The sequence below is a fragment of the Mustela putorius genome, unplaced genomic scaffold, assembly GCF_011764305.1.
Source record: "Mustela putorius furo isolate JIRA1106 unplaced genomic scaffold, ASM1176430v1.1 tig00003899_pilon_pilon_pilon, whole genome shotgun sequence".
NCBI lineage: Eukaryota > Metazoa > Chordata > Mammalia > Carnivora > Mustelidae > Mustela > Mustela putorius.
Genome location: NW_025422048.1, coordinates 18461223 through 18485642, shown reverse-complemented (window position 1 = coordinate 18485642; position 24420 = coordinate 18461223). Strand labels below are relative to the sequence as shown.

At 40.9% G+C, this 24420-nt stretch overlaps 2 protein-coding genes across 2 annotated transcripts in view; one reads left to right on the top strand and one right to left on the bottom strand.

The window, feature by feature from the left end:
• STK26 (serine/threonine kinase 26) overlaps positions 1-10407 on the top strand; it is a 51718-nt gene extending 41311 nt beyond the window's left edge. The window contains exons 4-11 of the mRNA XM_004778720.3: positions 2932-3040; positions 3124-3281; positions 4468-4653; positions 5768-5916; positions 6988-7081; positions 7517-7579; positions 7662-7798; positions 8616-10407. Of these exons, the coding sequence (XP_004778777.1) occupies positions 2932-3040; positions 3124-3281; positions 4468-4653; positions 5768-5916; positions 6988-7081; positions 7517-7579; positions 7662-7798; positions 8616-8640 (921 nt within the window). The 3' untranslated portion in view covers positions 8641-10407. The remainder of the gene's footprint in view (positions 1-2931; positions 3041-3123; positions 3282-4467; positions 4654-5767; positions 5917-6987; positions 7082-7516; positions 7580-7661; positions 7799-8615) is intronic.
• Positions 10408-11869: 1462 nt separating this feature from the next.
• The window catches only part of FRMD7 (FERM domain containing 7), a 47635-nt gene continuing 35084 nt past the window's right edge, over positions 11870-24420 (bottom strand). Inside the window, exons 6-12 of the mRNA XM_004778721.3 lie at positions 21165-21279; positions 20602-20749; positions 17956-18051; positions 16427-16590; positions 15040-15108; positions 14853-14928; positions 11870-13787 (exon numbers count right to left, since the gene is read on the bottom strand). Of these exons, the coding sequence (XP_004778778.1) occupies positions 12705-13787; positions 14853-14928; positions 15040-15108; positions 16427-16590; positions 17956-18051; positions 20602-20749; positions 21165-21279 (1751 nt within the window). The 3' untranslated portion in view covers positions 11870-12704. The remainder of the gene's footprint in view (positions 13788-14852; positions 14929-15039; positions 15109-16426; positions 16591-17955; positions 18052-20601; positions 20750-21164; positions 21280-24420) is intronic.

The window sequence follows — 24420 nt, the reverse complement described above, 5'->3', positions numbered from 1 at the left end:
TCATATAGTTAAGAGCCTTTTTCAAATTGATCACAGTTACCTTATCTGGTCCCCCAAGATGCTCACCATATCCCTTCCCTGTGCTGTAAAAAATTAAGAAACCTGGGTCCTCGTCCTCGTTCTACGATTGACTAGCTGGCTAATACTGGACAAACCATCATTGAACCTCTGTGCCTTGATTTCCTCGAATACTGAAAGAAGAAATTCAATTAATAATTGCTCGAGGTTTGTTTCTCAATTTCAAGAACGCTGTGATTGAATGATAAAGTTCATGTAACTGGCCTTTGTAAGGAGGGCGCATGATGAGAAAATGTGCTGTACAGATGAAGGCTAGCATTTGGGGAATGGAAGAAAGGATTAGGTGGCAGGGAGAGCACTGCTGTTAGGGACAAGAGGAAATAAGAGGGATGCTGGGCAGAGAGGATTTCTCACTTTAAGGTGGTGCCCAACTAAAGGAGCATGATTACAACTTGTAACTGACATCAACATTTCAGAGTGTATACCTCAAGATTCTCTCCCATTGGAAAAAAAACGAGTTGTGTATGAACAGACTTTGTGCCTATTGTAGCTTATTTGATGGAATTGATCATACCCGACTTCTTTCCAAGAAGAATTGCGGTGGCTTACAACAAAAACTCATACGATAAGGCTAATAGAATAAAACAGGAGCACCAAAGAAAAAAGTTGGAAACAATATGCCAGCCTTAAGAGAAGACATAATACAATGTACTGCCTTGGGACTGGCTGATTAGGACCGGCTGGAAATCTAAAGGAGTGGGGGAGAGCCCCAGGCCCACAAGTATATAGTCTGTGAAAGAGCAGATGTCCCTCTATTGCACACTCTCAGCAGACAATAGAGGCAAAGTACCCAAGGCCGGTATGCGGCCCCAAAGGCATGGGTATTAGCTATTAGAGACATTGTCACCATCTTCAGTCATTGAGGAGAAGTTCAATTATGCACTCCAAGGCCAGTGAACCAAGATTTCATCATGATCTCTCCCAAGGTCGTATGGCCAAAAAAAAAAAAAAAAAAAAAAAAATGTCTCTGTTGCAGAGACTTTACCTTCGCTTTCTTTCCCAACTCCCTTTTTTTTCTCCTTTTCCCATTGTTGTCAACATGGCTAAGGAAACATTTTAACCACAAGCCTTGAAATAGTTTTATGTCTGATAATGAACCAGAAAAACTGAACTGCAGCACCCTATTCCCAGTTCCCTGCCATGGAGTCTCCCCCTTTTTGCCTCCCCCAGTAGCCCGTTCATTGAGAGTCTGTGTTTCTTGTATTTTAAACCGGTCCTAAATATACCCAATAAGCTAGTGGGTCTGTAGGACCCCTTTTTTGTTTTTGTTTTTGTTTTATGGAAATATATATTTTTTAATTTCTTACTTAATACACTGACTTACCCAGGCCACTTTTGGAAGTCCTTTAGAATGACAAGTAGTATCCCTTACAGATCTTGCCTGATTTCTTTAACTGAGGATATACGTCTTCTGCCCCCGTCAACATATTAGGATCAGTGATACTAACTACGAATCCTTAGTATGACCTTGGTCTCTCACTTCCTTGGTAGTCCCTCAGAATTTCATTGCTAGCGATCAGTAAAATGCCATTTTCACCTTTGAGAACAACTTTAATCACTCCTGTTTAAATAGAAACTTTTGGGGTGGAAGTTGATAGATTTATAAGTAAATAGATAATGTTACCTAGGAAAGGCACCTATTGAACTATGGACATCCCCGGAGTATACTGTATATCCAGCCCACAGTTCCTATTCAATGGTGAGACTGAAGTACAGAGTCTATTTTAAGCTGTTAAATTTCAACATGAAAGTGCCCTTTATTCAGAATAAATATGGTATTCATGAAAGATGAAATACACAAGGTGCCAAAGAGCTGTGAATCCCTCCCAGTGTGAGGCAGAGTGGGCGATGTTTGATTTTCACCACTTCTTCCCTCCTTCCAGCAAACAGAACTCTACCTCAGCTCTGACTTTAGATTCCCACCCTTTCCTGTAATAATATTGTACAGTCCACTGTTTGTGCTTTATGAGGTACCAGAACTTTAAAATAACCATTTATTTTAAAGAGAGATTTTCAGATATTCCATTACAAGTTCTGAAACCTAATCATTGCTTTCCTTGTATTCCAGTTGGAACGATTGGCTTTGGTACAGAGATGGGGAAAGAAAGGCAAATGTGTTACATTTATTTGAAAAACCGTATCCCTTCACAATTTGATCTTTTTTTTTTTTTTTTAAAGTGAAAGTCTGAATAGATTAATTATCATATTCCTGGCTAACTTTTAAATTTCAGTCTCAAAAATTCTCTCTGCTTTCCAAAGTGATTGAGATCACAAAAGTTAAGAACTGTACTCTGGGCCGACTTACCTCAAAATCAGTTCAGTGTAAATAGTTAGTCATTGAAATAGCCAACACCAAAATTTAAGTAGCTAGTACAGAGGTCACACTGCTTATATTATCTTTCGAGATTAAATCTAATCATTTAAAAACCTTTTCAGGGGGCGCCTGCATGGCTCAGTGGGTTAAGCCTCTGCCCTCTGCCCAAGTCATGATCTCAGGGTCCTGGGATCAAGCCCTGCATTGGGCTCTCTGCTCGGCAGAGAGCCTGCTTCCCACCCACCAACCCCCCACCCCTCCGGCTGCCTCTCTGACTACTTGTGATCTCCCCCTCTCTCTCTCTCTCTCTCTCTGCCAAGTAAATAAATAAAATCTTGGAAAAAAACGCTTTCCCTTCGACTTAACTTATTTAGTCTCTTCCCTCACCTTTTAAATTATTTCCCCATTTGTTTCAGTGTTAGCTTAATAAGCAGAATTGCTTCGTATATCTAAGTGATTCCCTGATTTCACAGATAATACCAGGTTTGAACTAGATTGTTCAGTTGTGTATAAAAAGTGTGTGTGTTTTCCCTCCTCAGCTTCGAGCTGGTCCATTTGATGAGTTCCAGATCGCTACCATGCTAAAGGAAATTTTGAAAGGTCTGGACTATCTGCATTCAGAAAAGAAAATTCACCGAGACATAAAAGGTACACAGAAATCTTATATGACCCTGAGAAACATAGCTATATTCTAAGGAAGCTGAGGGGTTTTTGTTTCTTTTTCCCCCCAGCTGCCAACGTCTTGCTGTCAGAACAAGGAGATGTTAAACTGGCTGACTTTGGAGTTGCCGGCCAGCTGACAGATACACAAATCAAAAGAAATACCTTTGTGGGAACACCATTTTGGATGGCTCCTGAAGTTATTCAGCAGTCAGCTTATGACTCAAAAGTAAAGTGTTACCTGTATAAAACTCTTTTGTTTTTAATAATAGCTTTTATATCACATGCTATGCTATGTAAAAAAAAAAAAAAACTGCCCTAATTTTCCTTCTTTTAAAAGTATTTCAAAAGCTAGTATTTTATCAAGTCTTCTGCTAAATCATAAGTTCCTGTATTTGGACTCGATTTCTTCCCTTCAGTAGCCTTCCATCCCACTTAGAATAAAATCCAAGGTCCTTACGATCACATACATAGTGGTCTATGATCTGGCCCTTGTCTGCCTCTCCTGCTTCAGCTCCTTTCACTCTCCTCTATATTCTGTCTCCTTCAACCACAGGGGCCTCACTGCTATTCCTCAAACCTATCAAGTACTACTCCGGCCTCAGGACCTTTGCACACACCCTTCCCTCTATCTGGAATAACCTTTCTTCCAATCAGGTCTCTGCCTAAACCTTACCTCACAGTAGGGGCACCTGAGTGACTCAGTCAGTTGGATTTCCAGCTCTTGGTTTTGGCTCAGGTCATGATCTCTGGGTTGGGGGATCAGCCCCATGTTGGGCTTGGAACTTAGTATGGAGTGTGCTTGAGATACTCTCCCTTTCCCTCTGTCCCTCCCTTCTAAAATAAATAAATAAATCTTTTTAAAAAATTACTTCACAGAGCAGTCTTCCCTAGCCATCCTGTGTAAAATTTCCAGCCCCTTGACCCCATCATTCATTATTCCCTTACCCTAATTTTACTCTCCTTCACAGAACCTAGCACCATCTGACATCATACTATTTATTTACTCATCTGTCTCTTCTGTTGGAACACAAGCCCCTTGAGAGCAGGGATTTTTTTTGTCTGCTTTATTCACCACCTGAATTCTCAGTGCTTAGAATGTGGTATCTGGCAAACCATAAGGAAATTTGGTCATTAAAAAAAATTAATTAATTCAATTAGTAAAAACTTATTACATTACATTGCATTTCTTGAGATACCTTGTTTTGTTTGTTTGTTTAAGATTGATTGATTGATTTCCTCTCTGTCCCCAACGTGGGGCTCAAATTGACGAGCCCAAGACTCATACACTCTTCCAACTGACCCAGCCAAGTGCCCCTCTTAAGACACTTAACGTCTTGTGACCCATAGGCTATTTCATGGCAGTCTGTTGGAATGGAATGTCAGGCTAATTTTTTCTCTCTCTCTTACATCAGGCTGACATTTGGTCACTGGGCATCACTGCTATTGAACTAGCCAAAGGAGAGCCACCTAACTCTGACATGCATCCGATGAGAGTTCTGTTCCTTATTCCAAAAAACAATCCTCCAACTCTCGTTGGAGACTTTACTAAGTCCTTTAAGGAGTTTATTGATGCTTGCCTGAACAAAGATCCGTCATTTGTGAGTATATATTGCTATTGCTACTATTTGGTTTTGATTATTAAATCTGCATTAGCAAACGGGGTTTTTCTACAGTGACTGTGAAAATTGCCTAAGATCCTTCTAGGAACCTGATTCGTCCTTCTCTCTTAATAGTTCTGTTCTTCCTTTTCTCCTTCCCCGGTGTCTTTTGCACTTTCTCATGGTCCCTAGCTCCTTCATTCTGTTGATTATTTCTTATTTCAAAGGGAAAGAAATTTGAGAAATAAAGTTCCTGTTATAGGAAGTCATTATTAAAGTACACTTGTAACTATCCACAGTGGTTTTTATTCAACTGTGTTTTCATTTTTCTTGAAAAGTGATGTGTGCATTTCACTTCTTAAAGAATTTAATATTGAGAAATTCCAGCATACGGAGTCATACGCTTTTACTGAAGTCTAGGGGGCTCTACTCATTTACCTGGCAGAATTGATCACAGTTGCTTTACTGTTTCTAAAATAAAGCTGCCTGGTGACTTCTAGAAGCTAGAACTGTACAAGAACTAAGTTCTTGATGTAACTGTTTTTAAATTGAGAGTGAATATTCTGATATTAACAAAGCCCTAGGGGAGAAATAGTCCCTATAGCCCCTGGTATTTGCATTTAGATGCACTTTGAATTAATGGGTGATGGAGAAAGGGTTAATCTGGGGATCATACGTGTGTAGTTGATGATCAAATTACAGCCTTGCTAGTTGTCATCCATTTTTTCAACTTACAGTAAATATAATAAGAGTATTTGAAAACACTATTTTGAAACATTTTTCAGTTTTTAACTTACCTTCAAAATCCTGCCATGTGTTTCTCTGGTTTTGAGAGATTTCCTGCCTGCCAGTTTGCTGGTAGGTAGGCTACCGCCTTGCCCACTGGGCTTGAACAAATTGGTACCAAGGTAGTAAATTTAATTTGGTCGCCTTGAACCACTTCAAAAAGTAGAATTAGCTGTTTATTGCCCTATAGCATTTTAGTTGTCCTCATGTTTGTAGACCTACTTTCCAGGTGTACCTTTCCTGCTTAATGACTGAAATAATTTTTTACCACCCCTTGTAATCATAAAGAGCCTGGAAGTATTCATGCATCCTTATTATTTTTCCCTAGCGTCCTACAGCAAAAGAACTTCTGAAACACAAATTCATTGTAAAAAATTCAAAGAAGACTTCTTATCTGACCGAACTGATAGATCGATTTAAGAGATGGAAGGCAGAAGGCCACAGTGATGATGAATCCGATTCCGAGGGCTCTGATTCGTATGTACAAATCATTTAATTTTTTATGTAGGTAGCTCATTCTAATATTGCCTGTCTTTTAGCTAGTATCCACTGTGCCTTCTCTAGCATAAAATACAAACCTTATTTTAGAGTTTTACTTTAGAAACTGTGGAAGTCTTTTAAAATCACAGTCTGTGAAGTAAGTACAATGAATTTGGAAACTTTTTTTTTTTCTTAGAAGTGAATTGCTCTTGTTTTAAATGGTCTCGGTCTAACCCCTAGTGGATACTTGAGTATATTACAAAATTTGGGGGAAAAAATCGATCAAAAGTGTTACATTAGTTTGCTTCAAGTGATAAGGTGCTATGTCTTCTCATACTTAGCGGTGGTGGGGGGCAGGGAACCTGCAGAATCCTTCTGGAGAGTGACCTCTGGGCCTTTCCCACCCCTTGGCCACATACTAAACTGTGATCAGACTGATCCATTAAAATACTCATCTATATATGATTTCTACCCCCCTAAAACAGTTCCACTGTTTTTCTAACTGCAGCATTGACATTCGACATCTGAGATTCTAAGTCCATACTTAATGTAGACCAGGGAAGTCTGTAGGTCACACCAGAATTTACTCTTCTACTGGCTGAATCAGCACAAAGGCAACACGAAATTTCTTTCGATAATATTCTCAGAGTCCTTGCATTTATGAGAAATTGCCCTACTTTTGAAAAGAATAAAAAATAGCAGGCTGATTCTTGTGCCCCTGTTGGTTTGTTGGCCATGGTTGTCCATGAAAGTGGCCCATGGAACTTTAAAAAAGAAGCAAAAGGCACTCCAAGAGATCCTGATCTGGTCAGTGCGGAGGGGGTGGGGGCAGGCCTTTCTATGTGGTGAGAGGTCTCCACATGCCATTCTGATGCACGCTTAGGATTTGAGGATCACTGCCCTTCGTCAGTAAATAGTCTCCACCCAAAACTGAACGCAAATGCTTTTAAATACTGTGATTTTTTATATATCGGAACAACTCTTCAGAGTCTGGCTGCATTGATTTGGTATCTTCACCAAGCTGAATAATTTAGGAACTTATATCAGTATTTTGGGCCATCTCTTTAGGGAATCCACCAGCAGAGAAAGTAATACTCATCCCGAATGGAGCTTTACCACCGTGCGAAAGAAGCCTGATCCAAAGAAACTCCAGAATGGGGCAGTATGTACATGGCGATGATCACTTTCTCTCGATAGGACTCTTGTGGACTAATACAGTGAGATTGTGATGGCCAGAAATTACTAGAATTTAATACCCCTAAGTGCCCGTTTACCTCATTGTGTCCATAGAATGCTTCATGTGCCGTTAGCTTTGGGCTCATTAAAAATTACTCATTATTTAAATTATTAAATTATTAAAAATTATTCCCATTATTCATGGGAGTCATTTAAGTGGCCATCAGTATGTTTTTAAATGCAACCTAGACATGCATAAACCCAGTGGAATCGTGGGTATCTGTTGTAATCCTAGAGGTTAGAGGTCTTCTGGATGATGATGGGAGAGAGGTTTCCAGTTAGCCCTCACTTGTTAAAGAGTAAGAAAACCGTGACTACTTATGTCAGTTTCATCTGCATAATCTATATTGTTTGTTCCAAGGAGCAAGATCTCGTGCAAACACTGAGCTGTTTGTCTATGATAATCACACCTGCATTTGCTGAAGTAAGTACGGATTCATTAGCTTTGGATATCTATGTTAAGAAGTCTGGCGATTTCAAATGTTATTACTATTGATCTTCCACAGCTTAAACAGCAGGATGAGAATAACGCTAGCAGGAATCAGGCGATTGAAGAACTTGAGAAAAGTATTGCTGTGGCCGAAGCCGCCTGTCCTGGCATCACAGATAAAATGGTGAAGAAATTAATTGAAAAATTTCAAAAGTAAGCTTGAAATGTCATTTAAGAAATTATTTTTACATTTTTCTCTGGGATGTTTATTTTACAATATGATTACCTTGATTCAGTCATTTTGGCTCTTCTTCATTATTAAGTCCCTTCTTAATAGTTGTATGCATAAAACTATTTTATTTGTTGCTCATCTTAAACACGAGCTTTTGGAATTGTTATCTTTGGGTATTACAAGGTACTTTTCCCCCTGAAAGAAATGGCCTGTTTTGTCTTTTTTCTCCTTTGCCCGCTAGTAGGGGTACAGACAAAAGGTCATGGAGTGTATTTTTATTTGGGCCCTTATAAATACCATTTAGGAATGCTTTCATTCTTGCCAGTACCCTCATCATACTACTATTCACGCAGTTTGCAGTGCTGAAGTTCTTACGTTTAGCCCCCATAAGAAAAGTTAAGGGAAGGATTGTAGGTAGAGGAAGTCAGTACAGCCTACAGAAGGTTTTTATGATTGACTTTAGTTTCCACACTGTCTCAAATTGTTGGTTTAACTTTGTTCCCATTCAGTAAAGTTCATACATTTAATTTTTAAGTTCTCTTTTGAAACCAGACTTTTGTTTGCACTCACAACCCTGAGATCAAGACCTGAGCTAGGATCAGGAGTCAGACGCTTAACCACCTGAGCCACCCAGGTGCCCCACAGAAGAGATTTTTGAACTTCTTTTTTAACTTCTACTTGATAAGATTCAGTAAAAGAATTAGTTTGCTGAATCAGTACCTTTATTGCAGAGTTCATACAGATGAGAAATACAAATGTGTATTTGTATATAGGTTTAAGTTTTTCTTCATTTTATAGGTGTTCAGCAGATGAATCCCCCTAAGGAACTTCTTACTGGCTATTTCATACGGACCCAGAGAAACCCACCAAAGCTACTTCAAGCTTAACAGTGCTTAACTCATGAGCTCCATGTGCCTTTTGGATCTTTGCAACATTGAAGATTTGGAAGAAGCTCTTCAACTATTTTGTGATGGTGTTTATCATTTTATATTTTAAAGAGATTATTTTGTAAGGAATAACTTTTAATACTATAGTTTCACCTGTATTCTACTAAATGTTGAGATACAGTTTTGCTTTTAGGTATCATTATTACTTAAGTTACTGGGATGAATACCTTTCATGTTTTGATCTTTAGTTAACTGTACACTCATGAAACGTACAGGTCTTTCAGAGTCATCCTAAATACCGAATGTTTGCAAGTCATCAAGCATCAAAACTCTTTAAAAAAAAAACAAGCATATTCTAAAAATGACTTTTGGTGGGGAGGTAGAAACAAGTCATACTTTCTTAATTTTCTTTAATAAGCTCTTAGAAATGAAACCTGAAAAGTATTGACTCCCTTTACCAACTTGGGATGATTTTCTAGGCAGCTCAGTGATGATCGCATTTGAGAGCCCTGTGTTTGAAGCATGTCTAGGCAACATGTAGCAGCGGAGGTACCTCTTGGTGTGTAGTATTGACCTTCTCTTGCGGAAGAGGCGGTTAACCCTTATTCAACATGGATGGAGATTTCAAGCAATGCTAATTAACCAAGGATGGGTTTTTGGCAGTCCTGGAGGAATCTGTCAGGCTTCATTTTTAAAGTCTTCAACTCATATCACATACTATATGCTTGGATTGGGGGAGCTTAAGTAAGAGCTGTTATTCATGTGATTAAGTACCTGATCAACAGGTGTGAATATATCTTAGACACCAGCATATTTTCATTATGGTAGTGAAATGTCCTATAAACTATTTATACATTTTTGTTCTTCGTAATTATCCAGTACAAAAAGCATCATTTGTTCATTTTTGAAAGGGTATTTAAATAAGCATTTTCTAGTTCATGTGAAAATAACCATAGTACGGGATGACCTATGTCCGTAGAGAAGTTGTTAGACTGTACAGTTAATTTTCAGTTATATTTATGGTACTGTTACATGGGTAATAATACCTTTTTTCTTTAAAGCCCAGTATATATATTACGCCTGCCTAAGTTCCAAACTGGGGCTGTATTTCAGTAGTTGTAGAATTATTGATATTAATTAGTTTTGGTAGTTAACGTTTTGTTGTTTGAATCTGCACAGTTTGGTTTTTGCACCGAAGTCATTTCTAAAAATCTGAATGATTGCCAAATATTAGAAGAAAGGTGTTCTTCAAGTAGAGAATACCGTTTTTCCTCAAAGTGGCCATTACCTCTTCTCTTTCTGTAATAATTCAGACACTTGAGTAAGTCGTGGTCATGTCATATGCCAAGAAAGTTCTTTTCATTGGTGCCTATACTGTAACAATTACTTTTAATGCATTGTATTTTGAAGTAATGGTTCAGTTGAAATTTTCACCTTCTGTGTGACTGAAACACAGTTTCAGTTCGTAATCTATTAGAGGTCTAGAAGTAATTTTTCAACTTATATCATGGGTTAAATGAATATTTTTGTAAAAAACAAAAGCAGTGAATTTACAAATGGATTATTTGAAACTTTACAATACAGCTGCATCATGGTTAGGAACCATACTGCTTATTCATTAGAGTTATTAGTCCTATAAACTGTGTCTAGGTGAAGCATACTCCAGTGTTGTGGGGGATTTAAAAATAAATATTTAAATTTCATGGCCCTCAGCGTCTGTTTTCTCCAGGTGGGGGTATGAGGCAGAATTTTTATTGTTTGACATTTTGTCTCCTCTGCCTTTTAATTTGTTGTTGGAACTTGGACACCAACATCTCCATTGAAAACTAGAAGGTATTCTTCACACTGAAGCACTGATGGTATTTACAGTGCATATCTGCCCCCCTGTCCTGACACAATTACTGGTAGAGTCATCTTTCGCTCAAAAATGCCCTAGGTTGGACAGTACATTGTATGGTCACCCCAACTATAGTTTTATTAGGAAGTCATACACAGATTTGAACCCTATAGTTCTCTGGGGAAAAGAAATTTCACAGAGACTTCCAGAAATTGAGAGCTTAAAGGAATTTGAGTTTTTCCTAGGGAAAAAGTCAAGGATGAACTTACTGTAGCTCTGAGAATCTATAGGATTAGGGCACCTGGGCGACTCAGTCGTTAAGCATCTGCCTTCAGCTCAGGTCATGGTCCCAGGGTCCTGGGATCAAGCCCCACATTGGGTTCCCTGCTTGGGCAGGAAGCCTGCTCCTCCCTCTCCTACTCCTCCTGCTTGTATTCCCTTTCTTGCTGTGTCTCTCTTTGTCAAATAAATAAATAAGATCTTTCTTAAAAAAAAAAAAAGAATCTATAGGATTAACATATAGGTGACTAGGCTTCAGTATATTCTTAAGTTTAAATCGCTTTTTTATATTCATGTTACTGGGTAGGAGCAGGGAAGAAAGTGCTAGAGTGTGGGAAAGGGCTAGAGAGAGGTGTATTAAAAGGAATTTTTCTGATACAAGAACTAGGAAAGTAATACCATGATGCAAGCTATATATACATTTATATATTGTTACATATAATATATATTTATATTTATTTATATATTACATAAATGTATATTGAGCTTGCATATTGGCACCTGGGTGGCTCAGTTGGTTAAGTGTCTGCCTTTAGCTCAAGTCATGATCCCAGAATCCTGGGATCAAGCCCCACATCTCTGGGCTCCCAGCTCAGTGGGGCATCTGCTTCTCCCTGTCCCTCTGCCCTTCCCCCTCCACTCCTGCTCCCTCACTCATTCTCTCCCTCTCAAATAAATAAATAAAATGTTCTAAAAAATAGCTTGCTTCTATAATTGCATCGTTTCTTTGAAGTTAGTACCTACCATTATCTCATAAATATGTTGTACTTAACATTAAAATCAATAACCAAAAGGGCTCAAATGGAATATTGGACCTTCCAGGGGGAATAGTAGGGAAATTTTGAATGGTTCAAGAATGAATCTTGGTTCATGAACTCAGTCTGGTTTTAGCACTATCCTTTTTCTCATCAACTACCCCAATTCTACATCTTCTCCTTCCCTGACTCTACATTTTCACCTGTCTCCTTCCTTTTTCTTGTTCTCTGTCTCTTCCCTTGATAATAGACCAGAACCAGCCATTTCTGAAATTGACTAAAACAAAATGAAGATCATACTTGCAATTTATTTTTTTAGTAAATGGATTTCCATCACTCTTTATTAAAATACCATTCATCTCATTTCCTTGCCTACATACATGCAAGAGATGGCAAAACAATAAAGTCTTACAGGAGAAAGTAGAGAAACCAACATGTAAACTTTTATCTGTCACTACATATCATAGTTAAGAGTAGAGAAGTAGTAAGTCAAACGTCATAATATCTTCTGGGCATCTATCTGGCTTTAGAAATTGACCGATTCGTGAAATTCCAGGGTTTAGAATGCTTCCAAGTCCCAGATGCATCTGATGGGAGGTTCTATGCCACCATCTTGTTCTTGAGGTATAGGATGGCCATGTTCTCCCTTACATATGTTAAAAAAAAAATTGAAGTCTTTACCATAAAACAGGACCATTTTTACAGGAACCTTTAGTCACAGTATGGCTTAAAAACTAAATGGCCAACACAGTCACAATCTACCAAATCACGAAAAGACATCAGAGGCCAATGCTATGCCAACCCATACTGTCAACATCATACAATGCTGACAGTCACCGATGTCTCTATGGGGAAATGTATAATGCAGATGACCAGTAGCCATCTCGCCCCACCACAGTGCTGATGAGGAGAGGGTATGTTCTAGAGCCCCTTCAGCGGAAACTGAAGAGGGGAGCTTGAGGAATGAGGCAGCAGCTGGATCTTTTCCTGAGCTAGGTGCCCAAACATAGCAGATCCCCTCATTACCAATGAAGGGTAACTAAGAAAATGGTTTGTGCAGAGGTTCCTTATTTTTTACCCAAGTTGACAACGTGGAACTGGCCCAGAAACGTTCACTGAGTTCATACCTTCAAGCTAAAAAGTAATTACATGGTTTTAACAAAGTCCTGTCTTCAGCAGTTGGCGTATTGAAAGAAACACCTTCATCCTCTTCATCAAGCTGTAGACTACCAGAAGACAAGCGGATTCTGGCCATGGGCGACCTGATTCCTTTGCCATACAAAGAGTAGTAGCCTGGTTTAAGAATTTCTGATTCCGAATCACTGGATTCACTAGCTATGTACCTTTCTGCTGCTCCCTCATCCATTAAAACTGTTGGAAACTCCTGCTCTGCAAACATATATGTAAAAAGGTCAGTTTTACGACTCAGAGTAGGACAAGGCCCTAAAGGTCTAAATTCAGACCCAAAAGGAAAACGCATCGTTTTCATGTCTGACTGGCTCTGGGATCGCTTGGGGGTTTGGTCTTGAATGCTGTATGCAAATGCATCTTCTAAATTTGGGTCTTCCGCTTCAAGATCTACATTGATGTTGCTCCTCCCACTAGTCCTGGCCATAGCTTCTTGGAGTTCTTGAAAGTCTTGCTGAAAGCTCTTCATTCTGACATTCCTTGGGCTTCTTTTGGCTGGCTTCATTGCAGTGGGCTCTAGACAGCTGTCTGGCCTTTCCCTTTCCTCTGCCATGACTGGGGACCGTCTGGGCACCTGGGGTGGTCTGTCCACATAAAAAAAGACTTGGGGAGGCATAATATCAACCTGCTGACCCGTGCAAGGAATATAGGGCACATCTGTGTAAGTTAGCTGCTTTGCTGGACTCACTTTGCTTGCAAGGCCAGAAGATGTGCTCATGTGCTTGTCAGCAAACTTACAGCTTGGTTGGAAGGAGCTCAGAGGACTCCTTTCCTCAAAGTAGTCTCTGGGATCCGGGTCAGTACTAAAGACGGGGTCTGTATAAATAAAAGGGAAAGAGGAACTGCTTTGGGACTGGTGTAACAGCGTGGGATCCGCCTCTGGTTTGGAACGCTCCAGCTCTGCTGCAAACGTCACCTCCACTGCGGAGTTCCTCCTCCTACCGTCGAGCACCGGCTCCGACGCGTGCCCTCCATTCACATTTCTGTAATACCCACCGCCGTATGCGAGTCTCAGATCTTCCACCTTGAGAGAAAGGACACGTTGGTGAAAGAAGAGAAAAGCCATTTGCTTGGGGGTGGGGCAAGGATCTCAACTGGCCTTGAATTTCACGAAGGTATTTTCACAAGGTCATCTCAACTCCATGTTCTATTCCAAGTTGATGAATGTATACAGAAAGGGAAATACCTTGTATCCTATCCCAATCCTTGTGCTAAAGACCCACGACAGTCTCCTTTCTCACTGCCATCCCACTCCTTGCCTCCTGAGTTCTCCAGGTACTTCCGCTGGCATGGTACTTCAGGCAGAATGGTTTAGTAGCTCATTTATAAATGAGCCAGGGGTTCTGCTTTCCGGTTCTGGCTCTGCCTTGGGACTCGAGGTGGATCTCCTGACCTTTCTGCTCTAGCTTCCTTCCTATTCTCTATAAAATGCTGGGAAGGAGGGCTACAAATGGCATCAGAGGGTCACTGATAGACCCTCTGATGGCATTATACCTCCGTGATGCCTTTGAGATAATAACTGCCTACGATTTGAATGAAGACATGAGAGGTGGTGAGAACTATATATATATATTTTTTTTAGGGAGAGCAAAAGAAAAATAATTAACATGGTTAATGCTTATAAAACTCAAATGAAGCCATCATCTCACGGTTCCAGAATAGCACTTTGTTCTTAAATTAAGTGACAAAATTACACGACAAGGGTACTTTAAAACGTTAACCCAAGACCTTAAAGCTTCCTCTAAGCCTTAAAATTTTTCATTAGGTAAAAATAGAGCTTTTAGTTTAAAAAATTCAAAGCCATAGAAATTCACTTGGATCCGCATTTTATGTGACGTTAGCAATACAAGTTGCAATTTAGAGATGTGCCAGATCCTTTCAGTCCATAAGGTGCACACCAGTGGTAATTTATTAAATGGTCTTCTATTGGCTGGAAAGATTGAGCTAACAGACCTCCTGAGGAGGCTAGCCTACTCAGAGTCACCTTTTCACACACCGGGAGGTTTCTGGCAGAATCAATTCTTAAAAGCATTTGACATGTAGATGCAGTACATTTATCTAAAGAAGAAGGGATTCTCAGAAACCTTACTTGTTTTGACACATCAGAGAGGAGGTCTGGTGAGGACCGGCACTGTCGCTCATGGTACTCAGATGGGTAATGTTTCCTGTAATCCACAAAGGGAAGGAATTGAAATGGTCTGCAGGCACACAGAGAATACACAGAAATCTCTACATTCGGCTTCAAATCAACATGAGAGAGAGAGAAAATCCCGTACCTCTCAAAGGGCAAGCTCGTCAATCTCCCTTTCTTTCCATATTCCAAAAGCTGCCGTTGGGTCCTTCCACTGTGATTAAGAATGAGAGAGATATTTTATTGACACCACTCCTAAGCCAGTAGGCTACTAAAACTCCAAAGCTTCAATTACTATTGAAGTCAAGCGTCCCCATGAATGACATATGCCCTGAATGGCTGACCATCAATCACAATAATGATAACTACCCGCTTTTTCAACTATCAGGCCTAGAGCAACCTCAACTACTCAGAACCCAGAAGATTTTTAAAAGCTTCGGAACAGGACTATATCACAGTTAAAAATTCTGGCCTTGAAAACAAACCGACTTTCCTATAAAGGCCTTTTCCCTACCTGCAAATTTATATACAATTTCTAATAAGGCTATTTAGCTGGTTTTCCAATTCCTGACAAGGAAAACAGCTAACTAAATAGTAGAAGACGTTTGCAACAGCCAGACATACACCAGCAAAGAAAGCCAGCTGACGGCGGGGAGAAACACAAGAGCCAAAAAAGAAATCAGGAAAAATAATAAAACCCAACAAGTCTGAGCCATTTATCACTGAGGTACAGAGACTGACATGTCTCCCCTGCCCCGACCCGGTGGCTATCACTGGACCACAGCTGCCCACAGAGGATCATAAGTGATGTTTATAATAACTCTGATAGTTAAGAAAAGGGCAAAATATGCCCAGTATCATCTGTTTAAGAAGGTGGGGATTTGTAAAAACACATTTTGGAAAGATTCCATCAAAAAATACCTATGTTTTTGAGATCTCAATTCCTAGGAGGGCTTCCACTGTTTGAAAATCCCCTATGGGAAACATTCAGTTAAGAGGGTTTTGTTTCATTTCGTTTTGTTTTGTTTTGTTTTAAATATTAGCTAAGAGTTTTGAAGGCTTCTTCCAAAGAATTCCTAGGCTGGTGCATTCGTGTAAAAATGAGATCTGATTTTGACCTTGCTTCCATTCCTCCAAAGTGTCACCTGCCACCTCTGCCACCATATAGCTCGGAGTTCGGCCTCCCTGAGCTCCTCCAAGACTGTCTCCCCACCTTTCTTGCCCAACCATCACCAAACAGATACCTTGCACGTAAGTTGCAATATAAGGAAAACTATAGATTCATTAAATACATATTCTTAAACAGCATAAGCCCCCCCCCCATCTTTGCCAATATTCTGATCTAGCCCCTAGACTAGGGTGCTTCCCTTCTCTGGCCTCCCCCTTAGGAAATATGGACGTCAGGTGTGACACAGAGAAGGAGCAGTAAAGGGGATTCTTTATTGCTTCTAGAATTTAATGCCTCCCACTGCCTTCCACACTACTGAAAAGAAGCTGTGTGTCCTGTTTGCTTATGTGCAATATTTCATTACCTATAGCGGAAACTGGAACCCTTGCTGCACAGTAGGGTTTTGGGCTTGGATTTGGGCTCTTCGGAAAGTCTGAAGAAAGCATGGTACTCCACACAGGTCTTCCAGAAAGCCTTACAGGCATCTCGACTGGCCATGGTGAACTCCAAGGTGTCCTTGCACAACACCTGTGTAAACCAATTTCCATCAAACCAAACATCCTTCAAGACTATCAAAGAACTTTGATTCCTAATGTTTTCCAAACGATTGGTTCAGGGGCCCATGCAGCTTCTGATTTTCCACCTGGCTCCCTACAGTCTTCACACCTACTAAAACCAAACGCAACCTTCCGAGGAACAGACATGGCCAATGCTCAAAAACAGAGCCTTCTCTGAGAAGCCAATCTTGCACTGGAGCCCCCACACCTCAAACGCGTTTTTACCCCCTCTTCTCTGCCAGGAACATTTTTATGAAGTTGTAAATTAAGTTAAAATGAACATCAAAGGACATCCTTTCAAGATGACAAGAAGTTATAAATGACCAACAGGAAAGAGGGGGAGGAGGCGATTTCCTTATAGATGGTAGGCTTTGTAGGATGATTACATGTATAGCAGTCTTTCCAACATACCAGCTAGAAGCACTTTGCCCTCCCTATGCTGCCTTGTTCTGTGATGCTCTGTGTTGCTCATTTAGCATGTCTTCATCTGCTCCAGGGGAGCTTAGCCTTTCAGACCTAAAGGTTAAGTTTTCCCCATACCCCAACCCACTTTATGACCCCCATTTGCGCATGTGTGCATGAAGCCCTGTTTTCTGCTGATTCCCCCCTTCCCTCATTCCTTTCCAGGTTCCCACATGCAGCCCTGGGACACTTCCTGAGTTTTACACTGGAGACAGTCTCCTGAACTCCTCAAATGAACACTTTTGTGTGAGACTAAGATCCAGAGAATGAAGGCCATACTACAGCATCTTCTGGAAGTCAAAAAATGAGCTGATACACATGTTCATTTCCTTTAGAGTCACAAAGCTTCCTTTCTAGCACCTTTGTCTTACCCTGTACAATCCAGCCTTGATCAATAAGAGCTGCTTTTGCCTAATCTATATCCCACCCCCTCATACCGCATCCTGCTTTGGCAAATAAGTGTTCAATTATTTGGCACGTACTCAGTGTTCAGTTGTTTTTGTTTAAGGAAAGGAGACGAAAATATAAAATGGGGCAGGTAACAGCCATTAAACATGTCCGTAGTCCTAGATCTGGTCACTTGAATTTGACTTATCAAATCCCTGGGGGAAAAACATGGTTTTTAAGGAGACTTGGCTTTCATTTCAGCCACCCCATTTTCCGACTTAGTTTACTCATTCTGAACTGCCAATAGGATTTCTTGGTGTTTTGCCTCGAGTAAAAATATGACTAATGCTCCGGTTTATTTATGTAGAGGCAAAAAAGGGAGTACCTCACCCCTCCGCTTTCACCACTCACATTCAGACCATTTGCTGAAACAACCAAGAAATCCCAAGTGAACAGAAAGTAAAAGAATTTATTAGAAACTACTTACCAAGATGTTGGCATGAAGTTTGATGAGAAAATGCTTTCTCTTAAAACTCAACTTGCGAATTTTAGCCCAGTTGAAAGTATTGATCTTGGTATTGCCCTGTAATGACATGCATGGCAGATTTCAAGGTGAATGTCAGCACAAGCTGGTTTGGAAAACAATGAGAACCTCGTAGAAAACGTACTTCATGCATGGGACCATCGCGCCTCTTGCACGGGATGATCCTGTTGTACTAGGTAGGAGCTGTGGGCAAAGAAGGTATTCCAGGGGGACATAAGGCTGTTCTGAAATGCAAGCAAGAAGGGGTTCACGTGGGAAAGTTCTCTAGCCAGGATAGGGAGACCACGGGAGGAAGGGATGACTACAGTCAGTTCTCTAACTGCACCCCCTTCCTATGTTTCCAGATTCAACGGCCACCGCATTTACTCGAATACGTTCCAGAACTTCTCACTGCAGGCATCATCAAGTCTAAACATGTTTGGCTGGGGTGTCCTGCCTCAGCTGTACTGAACATCCAGCCTTCTATCCCACTGACCCTAGAAAACACCCTTCCATCCAACTCTGTGCCTTCCCACCCAGAGGGCTCGTCATTCTCCTTACCCAGAATTGCCTTCTCCATAGTCAAGCTGTCTTGCCAGTGTGCCAGCACCCCCTTCTAAAATATTCTGTGTAACTATCCATTTCTAACCGCTCTGAACGCCTTGGGCTCTTCTGGTCTGCTCAAACCATTTAGCTCTTTTGGGTGGTTGGTTGGTTGGTTGGCCGGTTGGTCAGTTGCTTGATGTTTGTTTGTTTAAATGGTCCAAAAATCAAAGGTATACAAAAAATATACACATCGAGAAGTCTGGCTCCCACCACCATCATTCCTGTATCTGTCCCTCTGTACCCATCTGTCCATTCTCTATGGATAACCACATTTATTAGTTTGTTAGGTATGCTTGTTGCGCAGCTTCAGGTGTGTAGGATAGATTAGCTTTGGATTACTTATGACTGATTACTGATATTGATCACTATTACTCTGGTCTCTCCAAATTGTGAGAATCTTAATGACCTGAGCCATAGGTCATGCTTAACGTTAGTTTGTTGACCGTGCCATCCTTCCCCCTTCTCGGGGCCTTTGTCTTTGTGCCCTTTGTCTGGAATCCGCACCCCGCCCCCAGCCCCAGCCAACCCTATCTCTTTGATCTGGACAACTTCCTTGGGTCTTGGCTTAGATTTTTTTTAAGTTTATTTATTTACTTATTTTTAGTAGTCTCTCCACCCAACATGAGGCTTGAACTCATGACCCCAAGATCAAGAGTCATAAGCTCTTCCAGCTGAGCCAGCCAGGTGCCCCCTTAGCTCAAATGTTAAACCCTTTTCACATGCGTTACCTTAGCACCCCATACTTCTTCGAAAACAAATACATGGCATTTGCTTAAAATTACTTGCTTCATTGTCTGTCTTCCCCCCTTATTAGAATGCAAGGTCCGTGGGGCGCCTGCGTGGCTCAGCCAGAAATCTTGATTTCGGCTCAGGTCACGATCTCAGGGTGCTGGGATTGAGCCCCATGTTGGGTTCTGCACTCAGCAGGGAGTCTGCTTGAGGATTCTCTCTTCTGCCCCTCCCCCTGCTTACATTCTCTCTCTCTCTCTCTCAAGTAAATACATCAATACATCTTTTAAGAAAAGAAAGACTTTGTCAGCATCCCTCCTGTTTACCTCTGCAGCTCTAGTATCCAGCACTGGCTAGCTATACAGTAACTACACCGACAGAAGGATGACAGAATGAAGGAATAGTTGCCGCCAGACTCTGTAAATATACTCAAGCCCATTGAACGGAACAATTAAACCAGATGAATTGTAGATTATGCAAATTATATCTCAATAAAGCTGTTTTTTGTGTTTTTTTTTTTTTTTTTAAGAATAATGCAATACCGAACACATACAAAGTACTCGGTACACAAGTATTCTTAGACTGCATTTGGGGTAGGACAAAATAGACTGGCTACTTTATTCCACACTGTCCACAGAAGTGCTCGGGCTGGAAGAGCTCCCGACTAACATGACGGCCTTGCTCCCCTCCCCTTCCCATTCTCTCCCACATAGTAGGAAACGGCTAGGACTAATGGGGGGCAGTTAGAGTAGAATGGGTCAAATTCCTTCCTGGGAGAACACTTATTCCTGTGACCCATTGGGTCTTTTGCCCACCTGTGTGACTCTCGTGCTGCAAAGTTTACAACCCGAAACATGAGAAGACCAAGAAACTTCTAGCCGAGTCTGCACCTGACCTGTTTGGGACTTTCTTCGGATCTCTCATTGGGTCTCTTTGGGTTGTTTCTGGTGGGTCTGGACAAGGTGGGTGTACTTAGTGTCACAGCCAAAGCTTTTAGGATGCCAAAATCCATATTCATATGTAGGGTCTAAGAGTTCCAAAGGGCCTCTTGACTTTCTCCGCCACGCCGGCCCGATCCAATGATCCTCAGAGTCAAATCAGTCCGTCAGAGACCACAAATGGAGACAAAGCCCAGGCAGGCAAGAATCTGGACACGGGACACTCATAAGCATCCCCTCCCTTCCTGGCTGGTGGTAAGACTGAGGGGCAAGGTCACCCAAGTTGGAGCCAAGATAACCCCCAAAGCCGCAGGACTTGGAATGAAATGGTTGTTACCCGTAACACCAGTACTCCCATGTGAGCAACAGCCAGGTGGATCTGCGTGCCTTCGCCGTCGCTGGCAGGGTGAGGCCTGATGCCGTACATATCCAGCTTCCTCGCTACATCCAGTAGCAGGATGTCAGATTCCGCGGGGCTCCTGCCACTGCAAAGGGAAAGAATTTATGAGCTTAATAAATGCAGCAAGAATGCCACCTCCTCCCTAAGGGATCCTGGAGGAGCTCACTGTTTTCTTGAGCCTGGAGCTTCTCTGACTTAAGGACTTCCTTTTTTTTTTTTTTTTTTTTTTTTTTAAGACTTCATTTATCCACTCGACAGACCGAGATCACAAGTAGGCAGAGAGGCAGGCAGAGAGAGAGTGAGAGAGGGAAGCAGGCTCCCTGCCAAGCAGAGAGCCCGATGTGGGACTCGATCCCAGGACCCCGAGATCATGACCTGAGCCGAAGGCAGACGCTTAACCCACTGAGCCACCCAGGTGCCCCAAGGACTTGCTTTTAAGAGGCTGACCCCAGCTGTCCCATTCCCTGCTGGTAGAAGTGGGTACTGGTTGAAGGACTCACACGTGCTTCTGATGAAAGTGCACAATCTTGCTCTCTAAACAGTCCTGGTTCGGTAAGTAGCGGGTTTGTGCCAGGTGTTTCTTGTCTGTTTCTTCATGAAAGTCTCCCAGTTCTGCTGCATGATGGAGAAGTGACATTTTTCACATTAGCATTGGGGGCTTTAGCAACGGAGCACTCAGCAGACCCTCCAACCACGCCAACAGCCTTTTCTTTGCAGCCAGTGCAGCCCTAGGCCCCCTACTCCATGCTTTATATGTATTTATGTTTTAGGATGGGGGGGGGGAATTAACTGGGTCTTTTTCCTTTTTTTAAAGATTTTATTTATTTATTTATTTATTTACTTACTTATTTACTTATTTATTTGACAGAGAGAGAGAGAGAAACAGACAGATAAGCAGGGGGAATGGAAGAGGAAGAAGCAGGCTTCCCTCTGAGCTGGGAGCCCGACGCAGGGCTTGAGTTCCAGGACCCCGGGATCATGACCTGAGCTGAAGGCAGACACTTAACAACTGAGCCACCCACGTGCCCCATAACTGGGTCTTTTTCAAATCAGAAGCAGTGGGTTGCCATGAAGTCTCGGTATAGTAAATCATAGGCACAGTGTGTCTTAAAGGCTCCAGGATCACAGATGAATATTTCTTTGGTTCCTTCTTCCACACTCTGTTTCTGGTATTTTTCTTCTCACCAGTGCATATTATGGGTTGAATGGGTGCCCCCACCCCCTGCCCACCACGGAAGTGGAAGTCCTAAACCCCATAGCTCAGAACGTGACTATATTCAGAGATAGGGCCTATAAAGAAAGGATTAAGTTAAAACGAGTCAGTAGGGTGGGCCCTATGTGAGTTGGACCTGGTGTCCTTAGAAGAGCAAACTTGACCCTGCAGAGAGACACCAGGAACCTGGTACCTGGAGGAAAGGGCGGGTGAGGATGCGTCCAGACATTTCTGTTGTTTAAGCCACCTGGTTCCTGGTGTTTTATTATAGCAACCCTAGCAAACTCACACGGGCCCCTAATCTCACTCTACCCCGATTGTGCATTAACAGAAAAGGAGACTGAATCCCAAGTACAAATGCAAGCCAGCCACAGCCTTTCATCACTGTGGACGAAACGAGTAAAACCCCAGCTATCCAGAATGCCCAGTAAATGAATCATTTTGGAAATCATTCTGGCTTTCCCAAATCACTGGCAGCTTATCCCTGATCATAATCTACTCATTTCTAGATGTCTCTAGCTTATTGTTGTAAACACCTGTCACAGCACAATGCCTACAAAGGTGATTGAGGTATACAGGATTATCTGTTCCTATAGTTAATGGCTTCAAAATCTTTCAATTTTTGAATTACTGGGTCTTCCTTATAATTTTTATGCCTTTTCCCTCTCTGTCAGATTGGTATGAATCACTTCTTGGTTACTGACTTCTCCCGAAAAGGTTTCCACACTTGGTCATAATTAGGATTCCTAACCAAGATATAGATATCCAAAACAATTGGCATTTTATGAATTGTAAGAGTAAATACATTCTCCATGGAATCCTGTGACTAAAATATATGGATATGGGACACTGATTTTGAGGGCTGGAAACTTACTTCCTCTTTTCTCTTTTTTTCTATTACATTTCTTTAAAAGATTTTATTTATTTATTTGACAGAGAGAAACACACAGCAAGAGAGAGAACACAAGCAGGGGGAGTGGGAGAGGGAGAGGCAGGCTTCCCGCTGAGCAGGGAGCCTGATGCGGGGCTCGATCCCAGGACCCTGGGATCATGACCTGAACGGAAGGCAGAGGCTTAACAATTTGAGCCACCCAGGCACCCTTGTATTACATTTTAGACAGATGACATGTTCACCAATATGCTCATGACAGATGAGGTATGTATGTATATAAGTCGCATTACATAAAAATCCTCATAAACAAGTTCTTTTTAAAAAGGCCATATCAGTGGCTTTTTAATTTACTTTTTGCCAAAATTGATAAATGTACAGATCTCATTAAAACACAATCAGGCCCATATGATTTCACTGATTCATTCTATCAAATATTCAAAGAAGATATGAAGACCAATTCTTCACAAACTCTCCCCCAAAATAGAAAAAATACTTACTAATTCATTCTATGAGGGCTGTATTACTCTGATACCCAAACCAGACAAAGTCATCATAAGAAAACGACGGATCAATATACCTCATGAATACAGAGGCAAAAATCCTCAACAAAATACTAGTAAACATTTGATTCTTGATTTCAGCTCCGGTCAAGATTTCAGCGTTGTGGGATCAAGCCCAGTATCCAACTCCATACTGGACCCGGAGCCTGTTTAAGATTCTGCCTTTCCCTCTCCCTCTCTCTGCCCCTCACCCATGTTCCTGCTCTCTTTCTTTCTCTTGCTCTTTCAAGAAAAAGATAATAATAAAAAATTTTTTAAAATCCAAGAAACACAGAATAGAAGGGAACTTCTTCAAACTGATAAAGGTTATCTATGAAAAACCTACAGCTAACATCATAATCCTACTAAATGGTGAGAAACTGAATGCTTTCTCTTATGACCAGAAATAAGACAAAAACATCTGTTCTTGCCACTTCTATCCACCATTGTACTGGTGGTTCTAGTCAATCCAATTAATAAGCAAGAAAAAATATCAATAATTTGCACTGAAAAGGAAGAGATAAAACTGTCTTTACTTGCAGTCAACACAGTCATGTGTGTGGAAAATTCTGGGGAATCCACAAAAAAACATCTAGAATATAGGAGTTCATCAAGTTAGCAAAATAGATCAATATACAAAAAGGACTTGTATGTGCATACACTAGCAATGAACAATCCAAAAATGAAACTAAAAAATTTCCATTTCCAGTAGCATCTAAAAAATAAAGTGCTCAGGAATAAGTTTAATAAAAAGATGTATAAGGCTTGTATACTGATGATTACAAAACATTTTTAAATTTTTAACAGATTGTATAAATGGAGAGACATTTCGGGTTCATGCATTATAAGACTCAATATAATTAAGGTGGTAATTCTACCAAAATTGATCTATAAATTCAATGCAATTCCCACCACATTTTTAAATAGAAATTAATAGATGATCTTAATTGATAGATTAATTGATAGAAATTGATAGATAATCTTAACATGGAAACACATGGATGCAAAATAACCAGAACGATTTTGAAAAAGAAGAACAAAGTTGGAAGACATACACTTCCCTATTTCAAAACTCAATCCAAAGCTACAATAAATAAGACAGTATAATAATA